This window comes from Coffea arabica, chromosome 2e, assembly GCF_036785885.1.
Source record: "Coffea arabica cultivar ET-39 chromosome 2e, Coffea Arabica ET-39 HiFi, whole genome shotgun sequence".
NCBI lineage: Eukaryota > Viridiplantae > Streptophyta > Magnoliopsida > Gentianales > Rubiaceae > Coffea > Coffea arabica.
The window spans coordinates 23,410,230-23,421,777 of record NC_092313.1 but is presented as its reverse complement, the minus strand read 5'-3'; the positions used below and the strand labels follow the sequence as shown (position 1 = coordinate 23,421,777).

The following is an 11,548-nucleotide window of genomic DNA, read 5'->3' as shown; positions in this document are numbered from 1 at the left end:
TACTTGCAATTTCCTAATCTCAAAGAACACTTTCCATTAATTTTCTAATTTTCATCTCTTCCTCCCTCCCTCCATCCCTCTTTCATACTCTTCTCTCTTTTTCTCCTGCAACCACTTCTCTCTCTCACCAAATGCCACACTCCATTGTTACCAACCACACCACTTTCAAGTTTTACCATCTCTGAAATTTATCTGTATTTTTTTTATCTTCCTATCTCTTTCTTACTCTAAAAATTTTAGACCTTTCTTTCTTTCTTTTTTTCCAATAGTTTTACTCTTTACAAATGTTAACCAATTGAAGTTACCAAATTAACAAGGTGCAGACTGTAAATTTTAGTCAAATTAAGGGAAAATGAAAAAAGTGGCAGTGATATAGGGAAAAAATGAAATTAAGAATTGGAAGATAAAGAAGTGACTAATATATTTGTTAAGCAAAAAAGTCTAGCAATTAAAAAACTCATTGATTCTCTCTTTTATGAAAATAGAATTTTATCTCTATTTTTAAGAGTGCTAGAGTAATGATGAATTATATTCTTAGGTACAAAGGGACATTTTTTGGTTTAGTATTGGTAGTGAGTTACATTAGGTAAGAATTAGCAAGTAATTAATTATGAGATGAGTTGAAATCACCGAACTCTTTGTTTTAGTGAGTATGCCGCATACAAGAAGTTAAAGATTAAAATCTTATTTTATTTTGTCTTGTTCTTTAAAAGAAGGATACTTTAAGATATTTGTGAAAAAGCAAGGAAGGTAGGTGTAATTTTTAAAACTTGAGTGAAGTTCTCTGTAATTGCTGAAAACCTCAAGGGAGGTTTCTAAATTTATCCCTCGAACAAAATGTTCACCTGTGTTATATCTACAGCTGTGTTACAAAAGATGCAGGGATTGTGTCGTACGTACGTACAGAGGACAGTACCCATTGCTGAAAAAAATAGCTGGCTATGTCGACATTGGAAGCTAGATCTGCTCTCTCTTAGAGCTATTGGTCTTTACTCTGGAGGGCTCGTAATCAGGCTCTTTTTATTAGGATAACTGTTTCTACTCTATATTTCGTGAAATGTTGCTGCTCTGCCTAATTCAGTACGTGAAGCTACTGCTAGTTGGAGCAAGGTTCCACGCAGCCAGACAATCCCAGCATACTTATGTGATAGCCTGTTTTTCACCCAGAAAGCAATAGGGGCGTAGATTGGTTGCCGTCCACAGGCCTCCATTCTAGTCACATTTTTAAAATACTCCAGTTCTAGAAAGCTTGAATCAAATTTGAAATTTTGAATCCAAAGTATGTTGTTTCCGTGGCAAATAGACAACCCTGAACCCATACTGACGATCCCTGTCAATTTCCCTTTATAACCAGGCAGCCTCCCAGCAATTGTCAACTGCTGCAACCTTATGAAAAGAGAGATGCAATCTCCAAGAAGCAAAATGCAAGGTTCATTTTTCATCACAAGCTGACGCATCTGTGCCCAACCCAATTAAAAACAGGCGCGGCCTTTTTCCACAATATAGTGACACAGCAATACTGACCTCGACTAAAACTGTTCTAGAAATGCGTGTGATCAACTCCAAAAGTTATATCCTAAGTCTGCTTCTCGAGTCCTAGGTGAATAATGGAATACAACACGTCAATAGACAATTATAAGCTAGCTTGTTCATCTACCCATTCAAGTGTGAAAAAGATGAATTATATCCCCCGTCTATTCCATCAATTTCAAGGCAAAACTGAGAATGATTCAGGTCATAGATCAGCTGTTTTCATAAGTTAAAAGAATTCAACAGTAGCAAACAGAAGACAATCAGGAAAATAAGTAAAGGGGCAGTTTTTAAAAAAAAATTTTATTTTTCGGGGGAAGAGAGAGAAAGGAGGGGGGGGGGGGCTGATGAAGAGGGGTGAGGGAAGAAATTTACATTCAAGAAAAAGACTCTTGATACAGAAATCTTATTTAGTCAACTTCCTGCCTCTTGCATATTAAAGGAAGATCACTTTAACAAGCAATCCCTGAGATTGATGGCAGGAAGGACAGCGCCTCACTTGCTGCCCAAGCTTGGGAATAGCACTAGATCTTCAATGGATGGGGTTTCCACATTGCCATATGAGTTGCCTCCACCATATCCTCTAGAGCCACGCCCACGACCCCGACCACGTCCACCAGGGTTGTAAAACTTCTCGCCTTCCGCAGGCTTAAGGAATTCATTAATACTGAGAGACTACAACCACCAAAAATAAAGAGAACAACATAGTTAAACATTTAGTCCAAAAACCTAGCACTTAGTGTAATATTCACATATTAGCAGACACAAGCTACTGGCACAGGCGACCCCCAGTTTCTTGCTCCATATATTATTACACACGTTCCAGATTGCTGAGCTCTTAACAACTTCATATACCATACATAAATGACATCAAGAAACTTATCCTTTTGTCACTAAGGTCAACAAGACTAAATGTTCTCCAGAAAGACCACATGATTCATAGTAAAAACAACAGAAGACGGTTAAGCTCCTCAAGATTCTCAGCCAAACAACTAATACAGGTACATTTCAACATGAGACTAGATGAACAATTTTGTGCACACACCCAAATTGACATATTTCAGGTAGAAGTTGCAATACCTTTTTGGCCTTCTCTTCTTTCTCGTTAGCCTCTTTCTTTTTGTCCTTATCGGAGCCCTGTTGACACCAATTTAAAACTATGGTTAGTCTACCGCATTTTAGCATATCTCAAATAGATTTACAACAGTAAGAGCAACTAGTTACATAGCAAATCCATAGGCATCTCACCAATTTGATGAAGACATCTTCATTTGCTTTCTTGTTTGCAAGCTGTTGCATGGATGCAAATGCTTTAGCATCAACCTTCCTCTCCTCAGTTTTAAGAGTCTGCAGGGCCTTTCTCTTTTCTTCCAGCACCTTCTCATATTCTTCAAGTGTCATCTCCTAATTTTCATAAATATGATCAACACCAGCAAAAAGAAGATTCAGCATGCAACTTCCTAATCCTTGTGCTTAAGGGTTTGGAAATAAGACTCAGTACCATACCTATTAGTTACCAAAATGCTCTCCTCCTCCATCCCAAAAACAATTCCATACTGTTCACTGTTTATACAGAGCACTTGTTTGCCTTTATTTGGGTAAAGCGTTTTCAACTCTATTGGCCATTGACTTTCAAATGAGATTTAATAAACAATACGGGCAGAAATTTTTGGAAAAGCAAACTGGATAAATGTCGAAAAAATATAGAATATATGTTTAGCTTTCAAACAAACAGCAATTTACAATTAATAAGATCCCGATTAACTACAGAGGCAAGATTTGTAGTCATGCTTTAGTAGAAAGATAATGATCAAATGCAGAAGCTACAACAAATGTGCAATATAAAAGTAAAGAAACAAATTATGGATTTGAGATAAGGGTGATAATAAAACTCTTTTCACATGGCGCACCTCAGCTATAGTGATCTGAGAGTTCCAGATATTAAGGTGTGGTAAGAATGGGGGACCTGAAGCATGTCTTAGACAAAACTATTACAACACAGGAATGTTTAAACTTGATAAACCCATACTGAGTACTAAACCATTATAAAGTCAAAGAACATTATTATGTACAATGGTCAAGTTCTTAGAGTCACTTTAAGAAACAAACACTGAGAAAATCTCATGGATGAAAGCACCAAGGACTTCAAAATCACAAGTAAATAAACAAAAGGTGTCTCTTATAAAATTAGAAGGCTACATGAACGTTCTCCATTCTGCCCTCCATTAAAAGTAACCTGCCATCCTTGTTTTGATACTTCATCCTCACACATTCTTTCCGTCCCATGACTACATTGTTATAATTTTTTTCCTTTTCCTTATATAAAAAAATGCTTTCCATGTCATTTTATTAAAGTACCACATCAGCTTATCTTTTAAGGAGGTGTCCAAACAAACCAAGCTGCATCTTTCTTAGTCTAGCCTATTGTGGCAAAGCAAAGCTCAATGAATAAAAACTCTAAACAATCAAGAATTGAAAAGCTCTTGCCCTAAGGCAAGTTACATAGGGCAACTAAACAGATTTATCAAAACAAAAAGCCATGATTCCACCAGCAATAAAGAATACAACTGGAAACAGCAAAGAAAATATTAAAAAAAGATTATCATCAAAAACCCAACCAAGTAAAACGCGCCATACATTCTACTGAAGGTACACACCTTATTCTCCGGCTCTTTCTCTTCAGATTCATTAGCCGGAGTTTCTTTACTGCCATCTGCAGTATCCTCCTCTCCTGGGGGTTGTTTCTCAGCATTTGGATTTTTCTCACCTTCATTAACTTCTTCAGCAGCCCTGGATAGGATAACAACAGGGTTGAAATTTTAGACTACAAAATTAAACAAGTAACATTTTCAAACAGACTATAAGATTAGCACTTTTATCCTAAAAAAAAATGCCACATGGCCAAAGGTAATGGGGAAATACTCACTGAGCAACTTCATCAGTCTCAGTTCCCCAGTTCCCTTGTCCAGCTCCTTCACGTTTGATCTCATTCCTGCACATAAATTGCAGCTCAGATACAAAAAGGATCCATCAAAGCATCGTAACAAGAAAATACAGAAAATAACATAGTATCTCATCTCGTCAACAGATAAAACAAAATGATTACCCTCGCCCTGTCCCACTGCGACGCTCAAAAACCCGACGTGGTCGTTCTCCATCACCCACTTCTCCATTGCTAAAACCACCTCGGCGACCACCGCGGAAAGGACCACGAGGTCCACCATAGCCACCTTGCCTTTCAGTAAATTTTCCAGCATCTGCATCTTCAGGTGCACCTTGACCACCAGAAAGCTCCCTATTCCGAAACACATTCTCATTGTTGGCTGAGTCCCTGTCAAATCCACGTCCCCCACGACCACGCCCATAACTGCGTCCACCACCACGGCCTCCTCCGCGTGCAGCTTCTACTTTTGCCTCTCTCACTATAAAAAGAAGCATACCGGCAGATATATTTTAAGTACATTTTCAAACACTAGAAAAGAATGCAATGAATAAATACCAACTCAAGATACCAACTACTATTTCCCATTAAGAAATAATGTTTTTGTGCACCTAAACTAAAAAAGATTTTTGCAACAACAAGCTTTAATGAGTTCCCATATGCAAATCAGACATTAATAAAATTAAGGTCAAACTATCGACAAAGCATGCATGTTCTTCTGTTCAGCGCAATCATCATTATTTCCTATTCTTGAGAAGTATTGCGTATGGTTCTATACAAAAAATGAAAATTTCCCATCCAAATGGCACAAAGATTAATCTATTGTAATGCCAACAATTCTAACACAGCACTAACTAAAAAAATTGCTTACTTGCACGAACCAGTTGGAACTAACCAACTAGGAAAAGTTAAGCTTAACTCAAGTGTAGAGAAATTGTATCCCATTCCTACTAGAAATGATGTTAAACAAGACAAAAACTTGTGCTAAAACAAATACTAGCGGGCATCTCCTGGAGCACAAATGCTCAATTTTGAAAAAAGTAAATAAAAAAGAAGAGAAAAAAAATCAACGGTAGCCAAAAATAACGTGTACAAATTAGAGCAAAATTCAAAATTTTATCTGTTCCTTTGCATTTCATATCAACTCAACGGCCAACAATTATCTTCTAAGAAAAAAAAAAGCTCTTCCATTTCAAATTCTAAAGAGAACTGTTATCATTCTTCCTTGTTGCTTTCTCACTAAATACCATTGAAGTACAAAAACCCCTAAGCCCATTAAAGCTTCAATACAATAGTGCGCAAAACAAATAAGATACTCAAAAGAGTTAAAAAAAAAAAAAAGATGAAGAAACGAAAAAGGAAAGCAAACCAGCTTGAGTTGGAGGGAGCGGCTTCGAAGGAAGCTTAGCCGCCGGCTTGGATTGCTGCTGCTGAGCAGCTGCAGGAGCCGGGGTTTTCTTAGCTGCGGCCACAGGAGCCTTCTGAGCAGCAATCAGCTGTGATGGGTCTTCAGTGTCATCATCTCCCAGTAAATCAAATGGGTTTAAAGTCGCCATTTTCAACTATCAAAACCAACCCACAAAAATCCCTCGACTTCCTTTTCAACCGGACCTTTTTCAAGAAAGATTAATGAACAGTATATCCATTGTGTATCAATATATTATCGATCTATACTATCGAAGAAGAGAAACCAGAGAAACAGAGGGAGAGCAGGGTTTGGTGAAACCCTAGCCGCAATACAGTGACTGTTTGTAGAGAGAGAGTGAAGAAGGGGAGCGAACCTAATCCCAATGTCCCGAATTTATTGTTGCTGTTATATGGAGTGGAGCTCGTGTGCTCCTGCTCCCCTGACTTTTTTCTTTTTCCCCTTTATTACCATTAAGTATTAAGTATTATTGACGCTGTCCTTTCTGTAACATTGGGCTCCACTGTAACAAAAACAGTAAAATTGCGTAGTGTCTGCTGTCAAACTGTACTCCGATTGATAACTGGCCATCATATGATTAATTATGCATGTAAATCTTTTCTTTTTGTTTTTTTTAATGCATTCCATCTTTATCCTTTTCATTCACAATGTGTTTGGATGATAATTTATTTGAAATAATTACTATAATATTTTTATGATGTGATGTACGTGAAATAAAAAAAATAATTAAAAAAATAAAAAAAGTGTATCAAATTTTGTATTTATGACACAAGTAAATTATTTTTTTCTCAAATCATCTATATCCAAACACAAACGGGACTTATATATCTTATTTGATATCTCTACAAATTAGCATGCAAATCACCTCGACCTCGTAGATCTTATTAATCGTTAGATAGCAAAATATATGTATAGTCTCAATTTAAACTATTGCAGTGAAATAATGGCCTTATTTGGATTTTAATTTTCTAGAAAAAAAACAATTTTACATTTTTCATAATTTTTTTTACATATTTCTCAATTATTTTTTGACCTAATATACATCACACCTTAACAATTGTCATAATAATTTTTTTTCAAAAACTCTTGAAAATTCGTAATCCAAATATCACGTAAATTATTTATGACCATTAAACTTAAATTTTATAGTAATCTATAAGGAGCGTTGTGTAAATTGCTACCGGTGGAAACTCTAGTGATTTTCCTCATCTTTCGGCATAAAGATAAGACTAGCAATTTTTTTTTAAAAATGTTTTAAGGTGTTGCAGATTCATTGTACATGGCTAGTTTCTTATCTTAGATGCATCTACAGGACCATGCGTGCTTCTATGAGATATCCACTAAAGAACGGTCTGTTGTGCAGCTTGGCCCCTCTCTCTCTCTCTCTCTCTCTTTTTTTTTTTGTCTTGAATCAGATTGTCAAAGTAATTATTGGCGGAGTACAAGGATATATTTTACCCACTTTGTCGAATAATTTTTCTTAGACAAACGAAATAGATTGTGGAAAGATTAATTATAACTAATGATGTGTTTGATAAAATTGAAGTATAAAATTTGAAATGTGAAATCTAAATTTATTAAATTATTGAATTGTTAATTATTAATTTTAATATATTTGAGTGCATATCACATTTAGTAATAAATGAATAGCTTATCACTTAATTTTAGGAACAAGTTTTGTCTAGAAAATTCAGTACCACTTAATTAATTCATATATTTAATTTTTTGTTATTAAACGGTCTAAAGGTCTGTTTGATAATATAAAAAAGTGTTGAATCTGAACTTTTTCAGACATTCAGATGTTTTGAGTGTTTGATAAATGAAAATCCATTTGCTGATTTTGTTAAGTAGTATTGAACTTGTATGTATTTTTTTCAGCACAATAATTCTAACTGAATGCTTAATTCTGATAAGAATCAATAGAATTATTTCAACTACCTTATTTTATCTACCAAATCTACCCTTGTTTGTTAATTATGTTCAAAATTTTTATCTAATTAAACAATTTAATATTCTCTATCTAATGATTTTCTATTTCTTTTTTTCCCTTTTGAATGACTTTCATAACTTTTCCATACTTCTCATATAATATATTTCATCTTTTATATTAATTTAATTTAAAAATAAATATTGTCATTTTCATACCTAACATTTTTAGCTAATTAAATCATAGGTTCTATTTCTTTTTTGGATGAAATGATATAAGGGCAAAATTGTCAAATTTAACTTATTAAGCATTCAATTATAAATATTTATTAAACAGTATAAATATATTTAGTATTAAAATTCAGACATTCATATATTTCTTTTCAGTGCTTAAAATTCAGTAAATTAATTGTTTCAATATTCAGATTTCAGAATTCAGACTTCAGAATTCAGATTCAATTTTATCAAACGGAACCTAAGTATGTTAATATCTAAGGGTATGTTTGATAACATAAAAAAATGTTGAATCTGAATTTTTTCAGACATTCAGATGTTTTGCGTGTTTGATAAATGAAAATCTATTTGCTGAACTTGTTAAGCAGTGCTGAACCTGTGTGTATTTTTTTCAGCACAAGAATCCTAACTGAATGCTTAATTCTGATAAAAATCAATAGAATTACTTCAACTACCTTGTCTTATCTACCAAATCTACCCTTATTTGTTAATTATGTTCAAAATTCATATCTAATTAAACAATCTAATATTTTCTATCTAATGATTTTTAGTTTCTCTTTTCTCCCTTTTTAATGACTTTTACATCTTCTCCATACTTCTCATATAATATATTTCATCTTTTATATTAATTTGATTTAAAAATAAATATTGTCATTTTCATACCTAACAATTTTAAACTAATTAAATCATAGATTCTATTTGTTTTTTTGAATGAAAGGAAATAAGGACAAAATTGTCAAATTAAACTTATTAAGCATTCAGCTATAAATATTTATCAAACAGTATAAATAGGTTTAGCATTAAAATTCAGATATTCATATATTTTTTTCAGTACTTAAAATTCAGCAAATTAATTGTTTCAGTATTCAGATTTCAGATTTCAGAATTCAGACTTCAGAATTCAAATTCAGTTTTATCAAACAGAACCTAAATCTGTTAAATTTAAATACTGAACTGAATTATCAAACAGGGTTTAAGAAACAGAAAGAAGCTTATAAGGGAAAAAAAAAAGAGAAAAGAAACCATAAAGAATATTTTTATTTGTTATGTAATGCTTTTACTCGAACAAATTGATTCAAATTTTGCTATGTAATTACTGTGGTCGATCCGGTAATCAGAGAATGCTCTTAGTGTATTTAATTTGCCATGCAAAAGGGTAGAAAGGGAGTTAAAGGTAAAAGCAAAAAAAAAAAAAACTCCAGGAACCTTCACACATATGACATTTGATTACGCGAGTGATGTATAGTGTTTTTTTTTTTTTTGTCAATACAGTGGGGTATCCGGGATTCACCCCGACTAATCCCCACTGCACCCCGAGACCGCGCCCCCCAAGAGCCTCGAAGCGGTAGTGAGCAAGATTCGACCACACGACCCAGGCCCCAAATGGGGTTGTCCCGAAGCGAGTGATGTATAGTGTTTGTTGCTATGCCTTTCTATGCTCAACTTATTTTGCATTTTTTGGTAGTAATACTACGAGTATAGGATTCCAAGCACAAGAAGTCTCAAAACAAGAATTACCGAGTTTTTTGGGGCTCTTAAGAATATAAAAGCTTTTAAATTGCCATATTAGTTTAAGATCGACCAGCTATTACAACTTCAAAGCTTTTCATTTTCATATGTATGAACGATAATATTTATATAATCTAACATCTCTTGTTTTACACGAAGGGGAAGGAAAAGTTTAAAAAGACTGTGACTTCATTTGTCAAGCAAGTTTTTGGCTAAGTTTGCCTACTACAAGTTTTTGACAACTTTAATTACAATAATCTCAAAAAATTTCTCAAAAATTTTAAACTGTACATTTCAAAATATCAAAAAAATTACACTTTTCAAATATGTTTTCTATAACTTCTACAGTAAAATTTTAGACAAACATTCAAAAAACTCACTTGTCAAACGACGCCTGTATAAGGAGCTAGCGGTTCTACGAATCCGACTAAATCAAATGGACGTTCTGTCACATCTTTTAATTTTTTTTTTCACTACAATAGAGTTCGAATTCCTAATTTATAACCCAAAAAAGAATTTAATCTTTTTTGGGTGACCCTCGGTGATTTCTTCCTTTTTGGTAGGAAGGAAACTTCTATTTGACATAGACAGGTAGGAGCATTTCATTGTAGAATCAAATTGTTCAAAAGGCACAGCATTAATAGTAGTCAAACTTGTGGAGACTGAATGATTAGGAATTCACACCTGTATCTTTAAATGTGTGAAAGTCAAAACCAAATCACGGGAGGACAAATTTAGTGAAAGGACCATATGGGTAGATAATGCTCTTTTAGTGGTAACAGCATCGGGATTGGATCACAATGCACACAGACAAGCAGATCCACTATTTTTGTTCTCATGTTGTGAGCATTGCATATTCTTGATCTTTAAATGACCCAAAAGATCAAGTCCAAATCTGCAAGTAAAGTATCCAGAGAACTAAAAATGGAAATGTAGGGTGGATTGGAGAAAATATAGACACGTAAACCTTCAACTGTTGTCAGCCTCGAGCAGCCTAAGCCACACTGCAGAAAAATGGCTAGCCTTCATTACTGCTTCGATTTTTCTGATAGACGATAGAATGGGCATCCATGCACGAAAAGAAAAGAGTGACTCTACCTGTTTTGCTATTCAGTCAGACTATTCGTACCCGTCTGGAGAAAAAAAAAAGTTTGTTTTATACAACTTTTATTGAAACCAAACATTCATGATGTAAGTCCAATTTTATATTTTAGGGATAATTTCAGAAACCTCCCATGAGGTTTCTGACTATTTCACTAGCCTCCCTCTAGGTTTCAAAAATTACACTAACCTCCATTGAGGTTAATTATCTTGTAATATTTAGACCCAATCAATAATTAAAAAGTGATATTAGGAGAGAAAAGATAACATGATTCCATCATTACCTTTGATCTACTATATTATTTAATTAATTTAATAGAAACCCATACATTTAAAAAAATACTAAAATTTGTTGTTTATCGTCAGGGATTTAATCATTTGTGGCATCAAAAAATAGTATATCATTCTATATATTTCACTTAATGTAAGATCAAAATTGCGCTTTTCAGTCACAAAATCTATTGTAGATTTGTCAAACAAGAACAATAACAAACAACCAATACAACATGTAACCAAAATATTATAAAAAGCGAGCTTTAATATTGTAAAAATTTTAGTAACTAGTCTTAATACGTTGATAAGAATATTTACGATATTAAAATTTGTTCTTTGTTGTATTTTGGTTGCAAATTTTTTGATTAGTTATTGTTGATCGTATTTGGTAATGGGCATATAACTGAAAAAAGTAATTTGAATCTTATACTAAGTGAAAAATATAAAATAATATACTATTTTTTGATGATATGTGTGATTTGATTTCTAATGGCAAACAGCAAATTTTAGTGTTTTTCTTTAATGTATGGGTTAGTATTAAATTAATTAAATAATGTAGCAGATGAGGTGAATGATGGAATTATATCATTTTTTCTCTTCTAATATCA

The 11,548-nt window shown here is 33.6% G+C and overlaps 1 protein-coding gene across 1 annotated transcript; it reads right to left on the bottom strand.

Moving 5' to 3' along the window:
* Positions 1-1,726: 1,726 nt before the first annotated feature.
* Positions 1,727-6,272, bottom strand: LOC113732011 (RGG repeats nuclear RNA binding protein A). Its single transcript, XM_027257592.2, has 7 exons — positions 5,841-6,272; positions 4,637-4,952; positions 4,457-4,522; positions 4,188-4,320; positions 2,779-2,934; positions 2,611-2,667; positions 1,727-2,205 (listed from the first exon to the last, which is right to left on the bottom strand). Exons 1-7 carry the CDS (start codon positions 6,025-6,027, stop codon positions 2,026-2,028), a joined length of 1,095 nt encoding a protein of 364 aa, XP_027113393.1. The 5' UTR covers positions 6,028-6,272; the 3' UTR covers positions 1,727-2,025.
* Positions 6,273-11,548: the final 5,276 nt, after the last annotated feature.

Coding starts and splice junctions, on each gene's coding strand:
- LOC113732011 (XM_027257592.2), bottom strand. CDS start 6,027: ATGGCGACTTTAAACCCATTTGATTTACTGGGAGATGATGACACTGAA. Junction 4,953..5,840: donor GCTCCCTCCAACTCAAGCTG/GTTTGCTTTCCT, acceptor TTCTTTTTATAG/TGAGAGAGGCAAAAGTAGAA. Junction 2,935..4,187: donor AGAAAGAGCCGGAGAATAAG/GTGTGTACCTTC, acceptor TATGAAAATTAG/GAGATGACACTTGAAGAATA.